The 22,133-nt window shown below is 41.3% G+C and overlaps 1 protein-coding gene across 3 annotated transcripts in view; it reads left to right on the plus strand.

The window, feature by feature from the left end:
- Positions 1 to 22,133, plus strand: part of LARP4B (La ribonucleoprotein 4B) — a 71,485-nt gene that overhangs the window by 21,868 nt on the left and 27,484 nt on the right. For all 3 annotated transcript variants that reach the window (XM_054991266.1, XM_054991269.1, XM_054991268.1), the window contains exon 2: positions 10,550 to 10,675. In XM_054991266.1, the coding sequence (XP_054847241.1) occupies positions 10,595 to 10,675 (81 nt within the window). In that variant the 5' untranslated portion in view covers positions 10,550 to 10,594. The remainder of the gene's footprint in view (positions 1 to 10,549; positions 10,676 to 22,133) is intronic.

Raw genomic sequence — 22,133 nt, forward strand, 5'->3', positions numbered from 1 at the left:
GAAACTCTGGAATGCTCTCCTCAAGAGATTTGTCGGCTGCCTTCTGTCACTGTCTCCTGCCAGTGGGTGAAGACTTCTTTAGCATTCTGTCAATGCTCCCTCATTCCTACCCTGTGTTTTAATTGTTTTTATGTATTTGTATTTTTAGCTTTAGTTTGAATTGCTTTAAGGATGTGTTTGTTTGATTTTAATGGTTTTTAAGACTTGCTTTTATTACATATATTTTTTTATTTGATCTGCTTGCTGTCTTGGTGGCCTTGATGAGGGCAGAAAGGTGAGGTATAAATTTTGTAAATAAAGGAGAGGCCGCTTTTTATTTCTCCTGAAAGGCTATGATGCCAGTTGTAGGGCCCATATAGACACATGGGACAGGGCTGCAATGCAGAGGCGAACTAGGCAAGATCTCCCCTCTTGCAGTGTGTGAGATGTAGTTGAATCCAACCCAGTCATCTGAACAAATAGTAACAAGACTAAACATGTCTTTTACTGACAGCTTCTTCCTGCCCCTGTTATGTATGCTTGCTAGTGGCAGGCTGGCATGCAAACCTGGAGTGGATCTTGTGGGCAAGGGCAAAGTATTACTCAGGTAGGAGGGCTGTATTGTAGGGAAGGGGTCTCAGATGCTTCACTAATGAATTAGGGACCATAGACTTCACCACTGTGTTGCCTTACGTTCTGTCTGTTGCTTTAGATATGTGCTCCTATGAACTACCTGTGCTTCATTTTGTCTAATGTCAGTCCTAGAATTGCTTATGTTCTATTTCAGCATTTCTTCAACTCTGCATTGGATTCTTGCTAACGCTATGTCTTTGTGAACTTGTTATCTATGTATCCTGTGGCATCATTTATGGAAATGTCCTTGATATTCACTGTACTAATCTCACACTGTGTAATCTACGTTGAGCCTTGGTGAGAAAGGCGGGACCATAAATGACATAAATAAAAATAAAATACTGCTTATTTTTAGATAACATAACATCCACAATGCCAAATAAAACCCTCTTTTATAACCTGTCACCCCAACAGGTTTTCCTAGACTGGTGCTGCTGGTTAGGATGAGCCGTCAAAGGTGTCTCTACATTCCAGCATTCCTTTTGCTTTAGGTAGCCCCTCCCTTACCTCACAGAAAAGTAATCTCAACAAGAAGCAAAGGGCTGTTGGTGGTTCCAAAAGACATCATTGTTCTGTGTAAGATGGAAGGCAAATATCCATGCTCTTTAATTGTAACTACCTACCAGTCAAGTCCTGAGCCAATTGCAGGTCTTTTCTGTGCATAAAACAGGAATAAAAGGTCACCCAATGGATCAGTAGATGACCTGTGGCTTTTTGGTTTCTGCTCTCTAGTATCTGGCCCTACTATTCTGCTTGACTAGGAAGATGGTTTGCCCCATCATTTTTTTGTTCTTTGTAAAGAACAGCCTTTCTTAAGAGTTTCTTAATTGAGTTTAAAGAGATAGTATGCATTAAGTTCAGATTTCTTAACATAATCACTTTAGCAATAATCTAAAAGTCTGTTTGCAAATTTTAAGGAAGTATTTGTTTAAAACATCTGCTTTTATACACCGTCGTCTCCAAACTACAAAAGACATTGTATGTTGGGGGGGACCACAAATCGCTAACTGTAAAATCTGATGGTGTAGATGCCGTGATACAGAGGGTCTTTCCACACAATCTTGATGAGCCTGTGACAGCACACCCTAGTGTAGAGAAACAGTTGCCTGACTGCTTGTAGCTGTTAAGACAAAACCTGAGAGCAGTTGTTAGGAATGATTCAAATGTTGGGCTGAGATGAGGAAACCGGAAGTTCAAATCCCCCACGCAGCCATGACGCTTGCTGACCTTGAGGGCCAGTTTACTCTGTCAGCCTAACCTACTTCTCAGGTTGTTGGGAAGATAAACTTGAGGGCCAAAGCAAAACTTACATATGTTCTTCTGATAGCACTAAAAATACCCCTTAATTCACCCATACTTCCGTCTTCTCAAACTACACAGCTGGGAGGAACTGGACAGTAGTTTGCTGAGAGTCATTGGGGCAAAGTGGAATCTTGAAATGCTTGAAGGCTGCTTTATGGTACTAAAAAGAACCCATGAAACTTATGAACCTTCCTTGGCGTAATTATTTTTTAAAAATTATTTTATTATTAACTTGTATCTTGCATAATTATGACTACTGAAGATGTATGTGCAGTTTTAGAACGTTGCTGATGATAACTGGAGTAACAGTGAAAGCATATAGACTGGGTGTGAAAAAATGGGAGAGCTCAAAGCACTTGGTAGTTAAAGGTGTTTTTAGAAGAGTGTGGTGGGAGGCAGAGAGTGCCCCAAGACGGATGCTCGTATCAAAGGCTCTGTGGATTATACTAAGCTGCAAAGAGTATTTGCAGTTTGCAAGAAAAATAAATCCTTTGTTGGCACTTTCCATGATCATTCTATTTCCTTATAGGTAGTTCCCAGTTTGTTTTGAATTCCTTAGAACCTTAGTTTTTGACAGCAGTATTACATTCTTTGAATTGGGTCTGGATGGCAGCTTTGCACAGATGAGTCATTCCTTGTTTGAAACTGTACTACCTGCCCAGAATGTCTTGATTTCTCTAGTCTGTTATTTGGACTAGTAGGAATACGCATAAGCTCTCCCCCCACCCCCCCAGCCCCCGGGGGAAAAAAATCTGGCCATTACTTCAGCTGCATTTCACCAAGATTATATATGTAGGTTGAAACAGTTTAATGAATGAAGCTTGAAATTCTTCATTTTCTAAACATTCATGGAGCCCATGAGTGAACACTCACTGTTGCTGTGAAACATTTCAGAAAGCTTTTAAAACTAGTCTTGGGTTGTGGTTGAGAGGCACCATGGGATCTTTCAGCTGCACAGTCAAGTGAGCAAAGCAAACATTAATGTGCTTTGCTTTTGAAAAGAGGGGAAAATCCTCTGAGGCCGCTTCTTGATCTTTGAGCTAGGGGAGCAGGGCCATGTGACCATGTTTGTTGCTACGCATCTAAAATGCTGAGTCTTGTTTGGCCATACCACAAAGCTGTTGAATTGTTCAGCCTTGCCGCATCTAGTTGCATTGTCCAGTGGACTCTGGCAGTGTTCAAATAAAAATGTGTGACTTGTACAAACCCAATTCAAAATCACTTTTTCAGACTTAAGCAGTTAATTTGGAAGCACCCCTTCAGCTGTAGTGTAATCTTAAGAAATTATGTCAATTACACGCAGACAGTATTGTGACTATGGTTTTCCGAAGCTACTGAAAGTCTCTGCATCTTAAAATTCCAACTGTAGAAATACTATGTCCACTAGCCCTCTAATGGATGTGATCACTGTATCGTGGGATTTTAAACAGAACTTTACAGTAACTTCTAAAAGCACAGTTCTTATAGTCAGCTTCTCCCTTACTGAAAGACCCTTTAAGCCGTCCAATGGGTCTCTTCCTATTTTCTTTTAATTAAAGGCCAAGGATGAACTAGAACTGGGTGCCCGGCCAGATCTTCAAAAGCAGCTGATGTTCCTGCCAAGACTGAGCATGGAGTAACTCATGCCAGTGGCTGGAATGACAAATGGAGACTTACTGTGTGCAGATCACACCTCACAAAGCACAGGTTGGGGATTTAGCATAAATCCTGTCTTTGCTTAAGGCACACGGGATATAGTAGCGCAAGAATGACAAGACGTTTTAGAATGATTAAACAAGTAATTCCCAAACCTTCTGTTTTAAAGAGATGGAATCCTTCTTTTGATACCAGCAAGGTTTTTACTGCCTGATCAGCACTTTCCTGTGTAACTGCTAAAGGTTATTTTTCAATAATGTTGACCTTTTTCTGCATTTGATTGATTCATTTATTTTAAAGTACCTTGATCCTCATGCTCCAAAGTGTGAAGCAGCTTATCAAAATAAAATCACAATCCAGAAGTTTTATTGTGATATACATAAGGAAGTTCTTAATAACAGACCAGAAGGCAACACCCAAAGGAAGAACCGTTTCCCCACAAATCATCAGATAATTGAATGTATAAGCTCGGTTAAGCTCCATAGAAAGATTCTTACAACCAAACTGTCCAGGATATAAGAATAAGCAACCAGCAAATTAATTCCTAAGGTTTCAGTGGAAGGAAACAGTCTTATAAAATCCTGTCAAAGAAAGCGCCCTGACAAAGGGTAAGAGTTGGTGTAGAGACGACTGTTGCTCTTTCTGCGATCTGATGAAACTCTTGACAGAAGGGATCTCTTCCTAAAGTCACCGAGCCGACTTAAGCTGGTATGCGGATCTATGCAGACAGGCCTCCAGTGTGTGTTGGCATCTGTAATGAAGAATGCTAGGTTGTGTGTGTCCATCTCTGCATATGAGCGTGCTCACTCGCACATGTGCTTCAGTCCTATCCATGCTGAAATTCATCTGCTTGGCCTGTAGCTTGGTACAGTTTGTAGTTTGTAATGGAACAAATATGGGCATTTTATGTTAATACTCTTGATGTTTGTGAAACTATAATTTGGAAGAGTATGCAATACGTTTTTGATTTTGGTGTTGAATACAGGTTTGTTTTGACGCCAGAAAATGATACAGGTTATTTGTGAACCAGCTAATGATAAATGTGGGCAAGGGGATTGATACTTGAAAGGTGGCTAAAATGAATTTGAATTTATTTACTGTATTTATACCGTGCATTTCTCCCCAGTGGAGACCCAAGGTGGCTTACACTGTTCTCCTCTCTTCTGTTTTATCCCCACAACAACCCTGTGAGGTAGGTCAGGCTGAGAGTGTGTCTGGCCCAAAGTCACCCAGTGAGCTTACATGCCAAAGTAGTGCCATGTAATGAAAGAGGAGATACAGTGACCTCTTGGCCTTTCTTACTTCCTCACTGTATTCATATTTATGAATGTGTGCTATAGTAGTTGAGGGAAGAAATTTAAACTTGAGAACTTTACTAGGTAGGAGCGTTTTTCCTGGCTTGTTTTGCAATGCTGATTGTCTTTGTTTGCTTCATAGTTTAGTGTCCATGACATATATATTTATATAATGTACTGTTACTGCTGTTTCTTTCCTATGCGCACACCATTCGTTTAGCTGAAACGAAGTGCAGAGGCTTGACTGCTCTGTGGGGAAACTTCTCTTACCATGGCTCCAGACCTTTTGACGTTGGATTTATAGAGCATTGCTTCTCAATCTTCAGCACTTAGGCTTGTCTTGCTCTAGCAAGGTAAGCAGCTGCCCTAACCATATGTTGGCAAGCGAGACTTCCTGCATCCACCAGGTCATAGCCTCTGTATGCAAATTACTGCTGCATGGGGGTGGTGTGTCTTGCCCTGTCAGGGTGGCAGTTACTGATATAAGATGCGTGGGTGCACATTGCCGCCCTGACGGCCGCATCTTGCCGTACCACAACAGCATTGCACAGTGCTGTCCTGCTACACCCAGGCTTAAATGGTTGGCTGCTGCACCAGCAAATACGTGAATCACCTGTTGGGTATCACCTGTTATGCATACAGTTTACGTATCAAAGCACAGTGCTGATAAGAGAGCCTTTCATTTTGTCTGAGGTATCTACAGTAAAACTTCCTTGTGCAAAACAGAGGCAAAGGTGAAATAATGATCAATCCCCCCAAAAAACCCCAAGCAAATAATCTGGCCCTTCAGGGGGCGTCTCTCCTCTTTTTAAAATGTCACTGTAATTCTTCTATATGGTTTTGTGTGGAGTTTTTTGCTGATAGGAAATTAATATCATGTGTTGGGGGAGTGTCTTTTTTCTGTACTGGGCCATCTCTGTTTTTGTGATGTACTATATTGCTTGTACAGAAAGATCTTTTTGTTCTTTTTCTTGTGACAGTGTAAAAATTTTTTGAAGCCATTGGGGAAAACCTGAAATATATGCCATATTTTATTAAACCTAAATTTAATTTAACAGTATAAAATGTATGATTTATAACTCAGCATATAAAATTGTACTACTTGGAATGTTTATGGGATTTAGAAGAATAAATACCTTTGCTACAGGTAAAATTGTGAATATATCTAATTTTAGAGAGTGGCAAAGTGTCACAAACTATGCTGCCCTAGTACATGTGACTTACAGTGACATCCTAAGCAGAGCTATGCCGGTCTAAGCCCATTGAAATCAGTGGGCTCAGGCTGGAGTAACTCTGCTTAGGATTTCACTGTTAGTGTTTTCCAACTGGGAGTAAAAATAAAAGTTTAAAATAGAAAACAACTTTTGTGGTACATATTATTTGGTTAAATTCATAGAGTCACAGTATTAGAGCGTTGCCATCATATTTAGATATCGAGTTAAACACTGAAAACATTGAACTCCTCAATGTATTATCCATCTACATTATAGCATGTTAATTGCGGACAAAATTCGTATAACTTATACAATGAATGTATTTTTTAAAATACGTTGTGTATGTCTAGAGTATGGTGGAAAGTGCCGTCAAGTCACAGTCGAATTAGATATACCAGTAGGGTTTTCAAGGCAAGTCCAGATTATACCCAGGAATTATCATACATTAATTCTGTGTAGATTGGTTTAAAATCTTGACTCCCCACTTTTGGAGTGAGTAACTCCTTGTTTTAAGAAGCACTGCACTCCTCGTAAGTGGGGTCCCCCCCCCCAGCCTTCATCTCTACAGATCGACACTGATAGGGCAGGTAGAGCCTGCTAACTAACTTAGCTTCTAGAAAGTGTTTCAGGGCCAGCTTGAAGTGCCTAGCAAGGCTGCTCAGAAGTCCTGTGGGTGTAGGGAAGTAGGAGCTGGCATGAAAAGACAGAGAAGCAAAGGGGTCTGGGAAAGGAAAGGTGGGACTTCTAGCCAAAGGAATGATGGGAAGTCTATGTTTGGAGAGCGGTGGGGAAAGATGCACGTTGGACCTGGAATTGAAAAGCAAGGAGTCAGGTGCTGGGAATATACTAGATGTATCTTTTGCCAGCAGTCTTTCACACTCCTCTTACTATTGTTTGCTTACAGGTTTTGAAATGGGCATTAATGATTTCTTTATCACATTGTCTTGGAAATGACAAAGCTTCTGTGCGTTCCAAATTTTAAAAAAGCATTCATCTGTAGTATAGCAACTGAAAACAGATGCCTGCTAGCCATGCAAGGTGTAATGAGGATTGTTAATAATACACAAAAGTGCCAAGATCAAAAGGGAGAATAAGCAGTGTTGTAGCACTTCCTATTCAGGGAGGCATTTTATCCGTAGGCAGAGGGGTGGTGAGCTCTGTTCTGGAGAATGAAAGAGTTGCTGGCATCTCTTCAGTAGCTTATTAATGTAAAAGGGCTTTAGCTAGCAGGATGTTTACCTCTACACAGTGACTCTGATTGTAAGGGAAATATCTAAGAAGGGGGAATGGAAACAGCAGCTGTAATTAGACACTGGAAGATTCGGCAGCCTTTTGACAGATTCTTTTCTCCAAAGAATAAACAGGTGTTGGGGGTAAATATTAAGGAGACAAAAGCATGAGGTTGGATCCAGGGGACCGAGTCCACTTTCTCCAGCACTCTTAAGAAAGCTTTCTGGGACGGGGGGGGGTTCCCTTTGAGGGAACATCAGTGCAAATCACTCCTTGCGTGAGTTTGCACACAACTGTGCTGCAACCCCCACCCCCATCTCACTCCAAATCAAACAAATCTCAGGCTAGATTAGAATTTAAAAACAATTTTTTTAAAAAAATTAGCCCTTTAAAATTAAAGGTCTGGGTAAAAAGAAATGTTTTTGGCCTGGCACCTAAAAGAGTAGTATAAGTGTCAGGTGAGTCTCGAGGGGAAGGGCATTCCACAGGCCCGATGCCGCCACTGGGGAAAAATACTGGGGCCTGATTGCCACTCAGTTCACTTCTGAAGGCAGGGGCACAGAGGGCAGGGCTTGTGAAGAAGGGCTGGGCAGATGTAGCCCATCCCCAAGCCATGTTGAGTCTTAAAGGTAAGAGACAGCACTTTCATTGTGCCTGGGAACAGATGGGAAACCAGTACAGATCTTTCTGCACAGGAGTGATAGGATCCCAGTATCCCACCTTGACAGCAGCCTGGCTGCCACACATTGAACCAGCCTAAGTTTACAAAGGCAGCCCTTCATTGATCATATTACTCTAATTCAGAGATCCAAGCCTTTTTGAGCCAGAGGGAACCTTTGGAATTTTGAGAAGAGATAGTGAGTGGCACCCCAAAATGGCTGCCCCAGGAGGCGGAGACAAACCCAAAATGGATGCCACAGGAGGTGGAGACAAATGGAATACCTCCTTCCTTGTACTTCCCATGAAGAAGGAAAACCTGAAGGGGGAATGGAACCATAGACTGACTACAGAAAATCCAGGTGTTTACCAGTCTGCCTGACCTCCAGTGGCTTTCTGTTATTCTAGCCATGGGAAAACCCTCTCCTTTGAATGAAGGTAACCCACTAACAAGCCCTGCTTTACAATGGCCCTGCCCACTTTCTGAAAAGCTCAGCAGGGACCAATGGGAGTAGTGGCAAGGTGCCCCCAAGCGCCACGTTCGGGAACCCTGCCATAATCTGTGGATGTGATCCTAATGTGGATCACTGTGGCCAGATCATGGGGAAAGCCTCCCACACCCTTTTTAATTGGTACATAGCGCTCAAGAAAATATAATCAGTGCTTTCCAAGCAAATAGCTAAAAATATTACCATGTTTTAAGTTGCTGTATATTGACTGATCTGTGTGTTTTGTTACATTATTTCATGTCTAAAGGACTAGGGAGTATAAGAAAATCTTAATTTTACCTTTAGAATCCACATGTACTTGTCAGAGCTCCAAGCAACACTCATGACTTGGTTGACAGTATTCATTGTATAAGATCTGAAGTAGCTTAGATGGTGAATCTTAAGAATGCTTTATTCTGCTGAAGCTTTTAGTTACATTAAAGAGGAGGCCTTTTGAGTATTTGCAGGGGGAGGGATCTGTTGAGATTCTCAAACGGGCTAGTTCCCATGCCCGTGTATTCAGTGAGTGCCACTGTGCGGTGGGGAGCATGTGTTCGCTGACACAGAGGCATATACATGTGTGTTCAGTTCTTGCAATCCTTTCCTTTCTTTTTGAGCCACCTTGCAGGAATTGGGCGCAACCCACTTATGCCCACACCGTGTGATCTGCTGTGGCAGGTGCAAGCCCAAGCTTTCCTGCATGCTTCTTCTGCATACTCAGCAGTTTGGTTGAAAGGATTTCACAGTCTTTACACTGAACTCTAGCATATCTTATGCTGTGTTGTCATAGCAATTCATCGTCTAATTCCATGCTTGGATGAGTTCCTGTGGCTCACTAATATTTGTTGATGAAGCCTGGGAGCTGTGAAAATTGCTATTTCCTCTCTGAGAAGGAAACTTAGGAGTTTAGCTTGTTGCACGTTCATTGGAAACATAGGGGAAGATCGTTAATGCATGTTATGTGTGGAATGCAGCTGTTTAATATTAGTGAATGTCGGCACTTGTATTGTGAACAACTGAGAGTTGTAATTCCCAGCTGAAATAGGTATTGGTACAGGCCAGAGGCATGTGTGTGTTTTAGCCTGTTGCCCCTTGGTTTCTGTATTACTTTTTTTAATCCGGAAAAGTGCTTTTCAGTATACCATTAATAACATGCAACAGCCCTGAGTGGTGTGATGGCAGCAGTTCTGCTTTATAGATGGAAAAACTGAGGCGGACCATAACTACCAAATAACATTTGTGAGAGATTATGCTTGCCTTTAGATTGTCCAAGAGAAATATTTAGGTATTGTATTGTCTGACATAGTTTGATGAACTTCAAGGGTGTGAGAACCCCATGTCAAGTCATTTGCAAGTTAAATATCACAAATCAGGTTTTGGATGACTTTTTAGAATTATCCTGCGGCACACTCACATAATGGTAATGCTTTCCTCCTGGTTTGAAGCTGTAGTATTGGCAAGAAACATGCCGCATCATTTTAAAGGTGAAGACAGACCTGTGAATACGCACTACTTAGTAGTCAGCCTCAGAATTATACCCTTTTAAGCCCATTGACTTCAAGGAACTTAGAAGTGTGTAACTCTCCTAGGATGGCGCTGCAGGTCATCTAGCCACTTTTAATTAGAAATTCCAGCTGTTTCCAAGAAGGGAACGGAGTACATCGTCAGCTCTTGCTATTGCATATTATGAGGCGGGCATTGTGTTTCTTTTTAAAAGTTTACATTGCATGTGTAAGCAGTCAGTTCTACATTTTCAAGCTTGCTGTTGGCAGCTTGACAACCAAAAACATTGCTTGTTGTTCAGATGAGTAACTTTGAGGTAATGGGCCCGGCTGAATACAGGAAACAAAATATGGCAGTTGGAATATACTACTTAGAAGCATAGAAGCAGCCGGGAATTTCCAGCATAGCTGGGCAACTTGTTCATTGAGAAACCAGAAATCTCTGTGCCAGTGAGGCTATGAATAGTCTGGGGGGGGAAACCCAATAAGATACCTTTTTATGAAAGGTTTAGTACAGACATGGGTTTTTCAGTGTTCTCTGACAACTGTTGCTTGATATGAAATGTGATCTGCCACTGCTTGTGACTTACGCTCACTGTTTTTCTTCTTTGCAGCTTATCAATACAGTTCTCTCTGAGAAGCCAGAAAGTAGGCAGCTCATGACTTCTGATCAGGACACTAAAGTTGTGGCTGAACCGCAGGTGCAGCAAGTACAAGAAGTTAAAGACAGTTCTCATCTAGTAAGTACTGTGAACGTTGAGTTGCACTCCCCCCTTTCTGTTCAGTTAACAACTGTTCGATAGTGTGACGTAGGTGGCCTTTCTAAAGCGACTCCAGAGCAAACAGAAGTCTTCTGTGTTGTGTGTGCAGTTGCCCTGAGCTACAAAATGGCAGCAAACCCTCAGCTTCTGGTTATGCTTGATGCTCAACTTGTTAACATCTTGTTTTGAGTGGCACAGCTTCACTCATGGCAGCCATCTAACCCCAGCTGCCTTGTAGCACAGTGAAAGTTTTCAGTATGATTTCCTGCTGTTCAATATGATTTCCTGCTGTTACAGTCCAAAGCTATTGTTACTATAATCCAAGGGCACAATTACTTGGACACTTCGTACCCCTCCATGTTGCTTCCACAAAATGAAGTGTGTTAATGGTTGATCAGACCATATTCGAGGATGCTCCATGTGACTTTTTTGAACACAGATATCAATACTTGTTAGATTTCAGAGGAGTTAAAGGCGGGTAGTAGGATTCATACGTTAAATCCAACTATTCTGTCACTGAGTGTGGTCAGAAGATTTTTCTACTCTAAACACATGTCCAGATAAAGGTCAGCCACTTTCTAGTTCAGCCCAGAATCACAGTGAGGTAGCCTGAGTGTAAGGAAGAGAACTATGCTTTATGCCAGTTTCTGCTACAAGCTCCTGGTTTAGGCTTCATACCTGGCTGTGTGTCCAGTCAGGCAATGACATGCAATAACGGCAACCCAAGGAGTTATCTGACAAAATAGCAAGGCAAAATAATACAAGCTTGGAAGCAGGACTAAGACCTTGCAAATGGCAAAATTGGAAAGTTTTATTAAGGGAAATAAGAGTCATGATAATAGGTATATGTCTGCTGTACAAAATAATAGAATACCCCTGTTAAGATACAAGTATTCTCAACACCCTGCCCTCCAATACAGACATAAAGTGCAACATGTATTATTCCAGAAGGAGGAAGTAGGAAGCCAGAATCGGTAGACCATGAAGCAAGAGCTCATAGCTACCTATCCTAGCAGGTTCCAGGTACTGAGCAAGGGTGTCGTGGGCAAGGGTGCCAAGGATGGGGCACCTAGTAATCTACAAGATGTATTCAAAGGGGAAAGCAGCAAAGGTGCTTTTGTGCATCAGAAGATAAATATTCCAAAATTATACAAACCTGGTTGTTTAAAGCTAGAATGCACTTGGAATATCTCCTGTGAGCACACCCAAGTGGAGCTCATGGAAATTTCCAAGGCGAAACTGGATACACAGCACAGATAGTGCAAAGTGCAGTGCAATTTGTAGACAGATTCTGGCTCCAGTATCTATTTCTTTTAAAACCATTTTTATTGTAGCCTTTTCCCAAGGAACTCAGGACAGTGTATATTCTCCATTCCTCCTTTTTTATCTTCCCAGTAACCATTCATTCATTCATTCATTCATTCATTCATTCATTCATTCATTCATTCATTCATTCATTCATTCATTCATTCATTCATTCATTCATTCATTCATTCATTCAATTTATATACCGCCTTTCCACCATGTCTGGTATTCGAGGTGGTTTACAGCATACATGTAAGGTAGGTTGAGCTAAGAATGAGTGATCGGCCCAGGGTCATCCTGCAAGTTGCATGGCAGAATGAAGATTTGAATCCAAATCTCCCAGATCCTAGTCTGCCGCTAACAGCTGTACCACAAACAGCCACCAGTGTTTCCAGTGAGCATAATGGGATTATGCAGAACAGTGCCTGATTCTGCCCCATCTCACATGAAGAACAAGGTCATCTTTAATGACAGAAAATAGCCTGACTCACCCTTAGCGGCAATTGCAGTTTCTGCCTCTACCACTAGGGGGTGTCCTTTTCCTCCTGCTCTTTTCCTGTCACTGCCTTGTGGTATAAAGAGAACTCCATTCTTTTTTCGAGGGACAGTTTTAAAATTGCATATATTTCCCATTCTGTTTTCCCCCCCCTTCTTTATTCCCCCCACTCCTTCAAACTGTATTTCTTTTTCTACCCATTGGATATCTGAAAAAGCCACTCAGAGGCAGAAGAGCTCCAGGGAGGAGCCCTTCAGGCATGAATTCTGTTGCCCAAGTCAGCACCAGCATCAAAGGGAGCCAACAGTAAGCTTTGTGTAGTGTCATGGTTAGACTGTTGCATCTGGGAGACTCACATTTGAATATGTCGTGGAAGTGTGCTGGGAGACATTTGACTACACTCAGCTTAACCTAACTCACAGGGTAGTAGTGAGGATAAAATGGAGAAGAGGAGAATGAAGTAAGCTGCTTTGGGGCCCCCACTGGGGAGAAAGGTGGGGTATAAATGAAGTAAGTCAATTTTAGTGGCGGGGGATGTTCTGAAGGCATTCCCAGCTGGGGGAGATGTGTCCAGCTGACCCCAGCTATGTCTGGCACTCCACTTCCAAGTGGAAGAAATCCCCATTTTGGTTCCCGCAAGAGTGCAGTCCTGGTTTCAATTATTGCAAGTTAGTCCATTGCCCATAAAGATTGGAGCAAGGAAGCACCATAGACAGCCTTCCAAGTCCAAATCCCTCCTCCGCCCCCATTGTTTTTATTGGAGGGCTTTCTCTGCTGGAAAGTAGTGACTCTACAATTACGATCCTCCCATCCATCGTCTCTGTTGACCTGGTCAGCTATCTTACCCCTACACATACCCTTGTTGAGAGCAGAAAAGGGATTATTGTGTGGAATCAGAGGGTTCAGAACCTGTTTTTTTTTAATTGCTGAGATTTTCTAGAAGGAATTCCCCTGTTAAGAGCCCCAAAGCAGATGGCTCTTCTCATAGCCTTGATGGAATGAAGTTGTCATCCAGAGCAGTTGCATAAATTGTGGTGGTGCAACACTACCTCTGGCTGAAGAATTGGCTTTATGGCTTTAGGAGTGGCAGTTACAGCCCACTTTGGTTCCAGTCTTATTTCCCAGGGGAAAATGTAAATGCCATCTGCATTATAAACATCCTGGAGCTCTGGGCCAATTCTGTTCTATACGAAAATAACTAGATTATGCATCAGAACAGACAACACAACGGTGAGGGCATGTATAAATCTCCATGGAGGTACCAGGTTGTTGTTTGGTGCATCTCCGTCCATGCTAGCCTCTCAGAGGAGCACATAAGTGGCACCATTGACACACAAGTGACCTTGCTTAGCAGGAGCCAATTAAACCTGTGAGAATGGGCCCTCAACCCAGAGATCTCTCAGGACATTTCTTTCTGGTTCATTTGCTCCCCGAGTTTAGCTGTTTGCATCTCTTCGATATCACAGTTCTTCTCCAGGTTCAGTTGTCCAGAAGAATAGATTCTGGCAACACCATCGCTGCTGGGTTTATGCCTCCCTGTCCCTTTTCTCACAATGCTGAAATGAATAGAGAGAAAGCTGATGTTGGTTTTCAAGCCTGGTAAATATCGGTACTATATCCCTGGAGGATTCCTATATAAGCAACATGCTAACTCAAGGATCTGTATCTCGTCTGGTTCTGGAATCTCTTCAGTTAAGACAAATAGTGATAGAAAGACAAGCACTACTTTCAGAGGGATTCTCTAAGGAAATTAGTTGAGTCGTACCTGCTTCATGAAGAGCATCTACGGCTCATGGAAGGCATATTCCAGAGGAAGTAATAAGAAAGACCTTCAGGGAAGGAATGCTGCATTCTCTTGGATTCTTTTATTTCTTCAAGACTGCTTATCTTGGAGTCTATATCTATTTACACAGTCTGTTTGCATAGATAGGTAGCTATGCTGGCCTAGAGGACACTCTGTTACAAGACACTGAAATCAAATGATTCCTAGAAGATTCCTTGACCCTTAACATATATCTTGACTCATCTAGCATCCTGAAAATGCATGAATGATGAAGTAAGTTGAATAAAAAGCCTCTTACGATAAAGGTTCAGACGTAAACATATGAGCAAACCAACGACCTTGAGGGAGTTCTATAGATAAGTGACTGAACGATGACAAGAGGAAAGTGGAATATAAAAGGCAATACAGGAAAGGTAGTTTCAGTTTGCTTGGATGTCTGTTCTCTAATTCCCCTGAGTTCTTTTAAGTTGAGGGTCAGGGCCTATGGAGGGGGGCTGCAAAGCATCTTTGAGGAATACTTTGAGCGGTCCGCTGCCTGGAGAAGAGTAGTGTCCAAGGCCTGCTCTACAAGTGTACCTAATGGGAGCATTGCTAGAGCAGCTTAGGGCCTCCTGTGCTGTTGCTCAAAGCCTAGAGCAGGTGAGAAGGATCAAGATGACAGGGACAAGAGGAAGGGTGTTCCTTTGCATTGCATAATTAGGAACAGTTTATACCTGCAAGCGCTCTTGAAAAACCAGTGGGAGAAGGGCAAGAATTCAAAAGTTCAGTCACAGACGATCCAAATATGAGTCTAAGTACACAGTAGTCTTGTCAAGATACAAACTGAAATACTTGTAACATGTTCTTGTCATACGGCTTACATTACCTGTATTCTAAACTCTTAATTGCACTTCTGAGAAAATAATGTATTTTCATGGTATTGAGTGGTAGACAGTTATGAACTAGATAGTTGAGCCAACCTGTAACAAATAGCTGTGTCAGCCAAGCCAGTATATTATAGTTGTCAGCATAGCTACTAATGAAATTGGTATTGGAAATCTCTACCAGAAAAAATGAATTACTTTTTTTTTAGTACTGTGGGCAGTATATAGAGTAGGATGCTTTCTCAATTCCCTGCACAGAAGCACAATTTTTCTGCTTCCCTGCCTTGCTGGGCCCTGCAAAGCTGCTTCTAGAGGTTGGGGACTCCCAGGAGTAACGTGAAGGGAAGTTGGAAAACTGCTATAGCAGGGAGGGAACAGATGAAAATTACCCCCTGCCCTTCAACATGAAGATCTTTTCCGTGGGCTCCAACCTGTAGTGTTTAAAACATGGCAGTATAGGTCTGTCCCAGATCACTTGTTTTCTGGCTGCAGTTGAAAACTGGTGATGGGCTACCAAGGTTCGAAGGCCCATATAGGAAAAGCTGCTGCCAGCAGAAAGTTGGGCTTCTTCTGTTGCAAACCAGTTTGCCTCTCATCCATATTAGACCAGACTTTGCTGCATAGCTAATTTGTACAATCTGTTGTGCTGGCCATGGATTGGATCCATTGGTTCCATTCTGCTCGTGGTGGAGCCTTTGTCCAGCAGAACGGGAATGTTCAATTGGAGGAGCAGAAAGGAATTTTGTGGTCCAACTCCTTATATTTTGGAGACTCAACTAGAAGGCACAACTAGATTTGCACCACAACCACACCTTCATTTTTAAAAAGTGACTCTTATTAAGAATTTTATATAAAGGAGATAACAAACTAACAAGAAAGATAACTACACAGAGAATAACAAAACAAAGAATGACAACTAACAAACAAAAGTATAACTAAACAAAGAGACTATATAAGTAAGATGCTTCCAATTTTCTCTTACTCTGTTACGAAGAAAAGCTCTCTTTTCTAATGTCCAAATTCCTTATTCCACAAACCCACAAATCATCAAATCGTTATCTGTTTCATGCAAAAAATCTATAAGGGGTTTCCGGTCAACAATAAACAAACTTATTATCTTTTCTCTAATTAACAAAGTAAAGTTTTGCCAACGTTGCAAATTCCAGCAACTTCACCAACTGTTCCTCTTTTGTAGGCAATGTTGGCCTCTTCCACTTTTGTGCATTTAATAATCTCGCTGCCCTTGTGTCCATCAATCCCAAAAGAAAAGACACTGGTTTCAATTGTATATTAATCTTTAAAATTTTCTGGATTAATAGTTGTGTTTGTATCCAAATTCTTTTTGCTTTCTTGCATGTCCACCACATATGGTAAAATGTTCCTTAATGTTTGCATTTCCAGCATAGACTCAAAGTACACTTGTACATTTTGGCCAGTTTCTCAGGAGTCATATACCAACGATACATCACCTTATGAAAATTCTCTTTAATACTAGAGCTTAATGTAAATTTCAACCCTTTTGACCACATGTTTTCCCATTGTTCCATTATGTCATAACCAAAATTCTTAGCCCATTTAAATCATAGATTCTTTCACTTGCTTTTCCTCTGTCTCAAATTTCAACAAAAGTTTATACATTTTGGCAATAGCAAGTTCATCATTTCTACATAATTCTGTCTCAAATTCAGTCTTGGATTACTCAAAATCACACCTTTTGTCTACTTTAAACCTTCGTAAAATTTGCAAGTAAGAGAACCACTGGCATCTCTCTGTTATCAAATCTTCTCTTAATTTCATTTTTTATTCTCCTTGTGACAATTCTAACATACCACAACATATTAACCATTTATGCGAACTTGACATTTCTCTTCTGAAGTGAACTTCTTGTGGAGATAGCCGCAAGATCCTAAGTTTATAATTAGGATCCTAAGTTTATATTTATTCCATGTTCTCAAAATGGCAAGTCTAACATAGTGGTTATTAAATTCTGCATTAACCTTAACTTTGTTGTACCACAGGTATCCATGCCATCCAAATCTCAGATCTTGTCCTTCTAAGTCCAATAATCTTCTGTTTCTTAATAGGATCTATTCCCTCATCCGCATAAATCAGGCAGCAAATTTTACATCAGAACCCAATCCTCCTCTTTCCTTTGCATCCTGCAATATTTAACTTGTATTTTTTCCCCTTGCCATACATATGCATCTGGATATATTTTTCTGCCGTTGTTTAAATGATGCCTACATGTGACTCTTAATGGAAAGAGACAGACAGTATTATGTAAATTTATATGTAGGAAGGGAGCTAGAAGAGTTTTTTCCTCCACCTTCCCCCCCCTGCTCCCCAGTAGTCTGTATCGGGGAGGAGAAGAATGGTAGAGAAAGCCATATAAGCTACACTACCTTAAAAATAAGAGGGTTTGATTGCTCCCAGTGTTTGGGATGCCTGTTCCTTTCCTGTTAATTTGTTTCTTCTTTCTATTAAGGTTGCCAGCAACTTTTATGTTGCTGTTTAGAAATGTGTATACATACTCTAGAATTTAGTCAGATGTCTGGTTTTTTGACAGGGCATTCTTGTAGTTACAAGGAAGGATGTTTATGGTGCATAACTCATCACTAGTCTGGATGACAAAAAAATCAGGACATTTCACAGTATAGCTATATTATAATGTTCACATTATAGTTGTATTTTTTGGGTTTAAATTGTTTAGTACAATACTGTGCCTATGACAACACACTGAGGCATTTCTCAGTAACGAGGCTTTGGACTTTGAGTGGCATTAGCACATGAGCCCCTTGCACAGTTTAAACAGTACTATTTTTGGCATCTGGGTGTTGGCTTGTCTCCCCAGCAGCCTTAGAAAGTAATGTGGGCTTATGCAGGAAGGAGCTTTTAGTTCCGGGACTTGCAAAATACAACTTAAAAATGGGTTGTTGCTTCAGTAAAGAGCTAGATAACAGCAAGAATGAAAAAATGAGCCTTTTGGAAAAATCTGTAGAAGAGGAGGCATCTGACAATGGGATAAGTAAAACTCTAACTTCAATTTTGGAGACGGTAGAACGTAAGGAACTGCATTTAGCCCAAAAGGCAATTTGTGGGCCAGCTGCCATTCATGATTGCATGGAATCTGTTAAATCTCCTTCACACCATTGTGTGGGGATTGCTGATGGTGACCGTGTCCTCAGAAGTATCTACGACAGACCTTTTAATCTTCACCCACTTAATGAGATTAAAGGGGTCTTGAATAGGTATGGCACCTTACAAGAGAATGATCTAATGGACAAGAGTGTTGGGGGTGAAAGGCTTGCAGAAAATAGCAGTAGTAGTGTTCCGTGTGTGCATGATGCTGGCAGCTATCATGTTAATGCCAATAAGGAAAACAGATCCACTATGGCTAGACAGCCGTGGTGTTCACTTGAAAATAATTTCACTCCCTGTGTGCCGGTGGCTTTAAGCCAAGACTTTCGGGAACAAAAGTCCTTAAGTAAGAGCTGTCTAAAGGAGGATTCAGTTACAGACAAGTGCTTGCTGCTACAGGATGAAATTGGGGCTACTGAAGGAAATTGTAGCATGAGTGTTCCAAGTAAAGTAGATGGAGAAGCAGCAGCTTCACCCTTCGCTTATCTTGATATAGACAGGCACCATATAAGCACCAGAGATAAGGAGTTCTATAGTATTTGTGTTGTTGATGAGGATGATCTGAAAATGGATGTAGAAGGGCAAGCTACTGTTGATGGGGAGACTGATACAGATGGAGAAGGTTCAGCTGTTGAGGAAATGTATAGCACAACGTGGCTTGGAGAGAATGCGAAACAATTCCTAGTCCAGGAGTTAATGCAAGTGGCTGTAGACGTCAGTGATCCAAAAGACATGTCTTATACCACAATAGTAGAGTCGGAAAATGGCATGGAAATTAAAACTTCCTCTATTGACTTGGTAAATGGTGGGTTAAATAATAGCATAACAGCAGATGTTTTAAGGACACCGCCATATGTTGAAGAGCTTCCTCAAAATAGAACTTGGGAAATGGATACTCTGGGTAGTAGCGTTGGTATGAATGAATTTGTTAGTGAAAGGAGTAATTCTCCAGCACCTGTGCCTTTAGTGCAAGACATGCAGTATCTTCAGCAGTTAAAAGACATGATACGTGTGGGCAGTTCCACAGGTAGTGATGGGGACAACTGTGACTCAGAAGATCTGCAGTTTCACTTGAATGAAAACCACAATACTGAAGAAGGCAAAAACTGTTCTAAGCAGTTGAGTAATCTCAAGTTTTCGTCAGACTTCAACAAAGCAACCACCTTTCCCTTTGTAAGTCAAGGTAATGCAGAAAACCAAACTCAAGGCAACCAGCATAGATCAGAAAATAGTCAAGACTTCAAAGGGAATACCAATGGATTTGGGGCAATGTCTTGTTGCAGTGAGGAACCCTCCAACTTATCTGGACACTACAGTGATCTAGAGCAGCTCTTGAAATGTGAGGCTGTAGGTGTTCTTGAAACTTCGTGCAGGTGTGAAGATCAAGCTGAAAATACTATTAGAATGCTTTCAGCCCCACATGATCTAGTTTTTGACGAGGAAATACCAAATGTTCTAGAGTTTACAAATAACAAAGACGGTGTCTGTCCAAAGACTGAGCACGGTCGGCCATCTCAAATAGATTCCAGACCTTTAGAAATCAGTAGGTTAAGAGGGGTGTCATGGGAAAATGAAGACACGTTAACTTTTTTGGAGCCGCAGAATGTAAATGAGCATGAGAGAATGCAAAAAGAAAACTGTTCAGAAGGTCAAGTTTTGTACAAATTCACGAAGAATGACTGTAAAACCTGTGAATTTACCTGTTCTTTTAATGAAGATAATAGCTGTTCAGCCTCTTCGACATGTTTTAAAACAAGCAAAATGAATTGGAACGGGGAACAATCCAAACTGTGGGACAGATGTACATTCCATAGACTGGAAGATCAGCTGAGTACAAGCACTGACCCTCTTGATTCAAGAGAAGGTACCAAAGAGGCTGGAAATAAGGTGAAATGTGAAATTCAGCATGAAGACAAAATGGGTAGTGAAACTGAGCCGGATTCTGAAACTTCCATTGTTTATGACAGTTGCACATTAAACAACAGTAGTGATTTAATGTGCAAATGCAGCATGTTTCCAGAAGTGCAGGAGAAGTCTGCAGTTCAAGAAGGGACTTCAGATGTCTTGCAAATCCATAGAGCAGACTGTCGATTTGAAACTGATAGGGTTCCTGTGTCAGTTCAGGAGAATGATACTAAAACTGGACAAATGGATACTGTTTGTGCCAAGACTTTTACTGGGTCAGTTGAGAAAAATACAGAGTTCTGTAAAAATGGATCTTTGCCCCACGTGCCTGAACCACGTGAGCTGAAACTCCAGTGTCAGGTCAGGGATTCTGAACTACCACCTCACTCTGCAGAGACGTTCAAGAATAGCAAGGGCTCTGCTCCAGAAAGTTTCTTGCATCAACTCAAGACGCAGGTGGAACATGCCTGTATCATGGGTACAGAAGAATCTCGGATTTGCAGTTCAAAACCCCCTGAAGGCTCCAGTGGGATTTGTGTTGACCCCAGGCAGATAGACAAGTATGCTGCTACTCCTTCTTATGAAATACCTCTTGTTAGTGACAGAGAATCTGATCAAGGCCATGCAAAGTGTGTACTAGATCTGATGGAAGATATATTAAAAGAATCTGACAATACATCTAAAATGGATATAAGGGATTCCCAAGATGTGTGTGACTTAGGAACAGTGAATCAGTTTTGTTCATCTGGTCTATTAAGTCAGTTGTTTTCAGACAACAGTTTTGATAAAGATCATGAATATCTGATGGGATATCTGTGGATTAATTCAGCTTTTAACAGAACTGATAAAACATGCCGTACTAGTGAGACACTACATCATCAAGATGAAGACATGGAAGTTTCTTCCTTTGGTATTGGAGGATTCCCTTACCAGTTGCTAGTACAACAAAACAATCACATTTGGGGGTGGCAAGACACAGATGAAGAATGTGTAAGTATAGTAGCTTGATTCATTAGTCACATTTTTTAAAGAAAAGTTCAGAGTTTTGGAGACTGTTGCATACGGCTGTCTTTTTAAAAAAAATCCAGGCTTATAGTTAGTTCATGGTAAACAGCCTTCTCCATTTTAATGGTTCTACAATACACTGTTTTACTGATCCGCAGCTTATGCAGCTAGCTGGTGGATTCCAGCATCCACAACTTACTCCCTGCCCCTTATCACCTAGCTACCCATTCAGTGAGTCATAGAAGGAACTTCCACCCAATACATGCTCTTGTCTAGTTTATCCATCCATTCTTTTCACCATTTGTCTGCATCTGCTTCTGTTTATCTTTTGTGTGTTTCCTGTCTCAGACTTGTGCTCTCTCATTTACTTATTTTCGTCTTTGTGGCACACACCTTTCATCCCATCCAAAAAAATCTGCTTGCTAGTAATGTTTGCCTTGTCTTGTCTGTGTGAACTGGGTCATAGTGTATGATCTACAGTCAAATAGTTTTGATTTTGTTGTCAAGATAATCCAATTGCGGTTGGGGCTCTTCTCAATTTCCATTATTCCCATTCTACATGCTTTCCCAAGTAATTGCCTAAAAGTCCCACTGACTTTGACTTGTATTTTAATTTATTCTCATAAGTGGTGTGGTATTACTGGGATGTCCCTAGTTGCAGTCTTGCTCTAGGCCACCTGGCAAGTCCGTCTCTCAGTATTTAATCCCTGATTCTCATCTGCAGTTCTGACCTACCTAGACACATGTTATAAGGAACATGTGCAAAATGAGTTGCTATAGAAATACTAAATATTATGCCCTGCCTTAACAAGTAACTTGGGGTGAGTTTAAGCACTAGGCATTTTTCTTAACAGCACAAGAAATGCCCTGAGGAGGAGGCAGAACTGTAACAAGTAGCCAAGTAAAAATTAGTCTCTGAATCTGATCAGTCGGGGTGGTGCC

This window comes from Eublepharis macularius, chromosome 11, assembly GCF_028583425.1.
Source record: "Eublepharis macularius isolate TG4126 chromosome 11, MPM_Emac_v1.0, whole genome shotgun sequence".
Taxonomy (NCBI): Eukaryota; Metazoa; Chordata; class Lepidosauria; order Squamata; family Eublepharidae; genus Eublepharis; species Eublepharis macularius.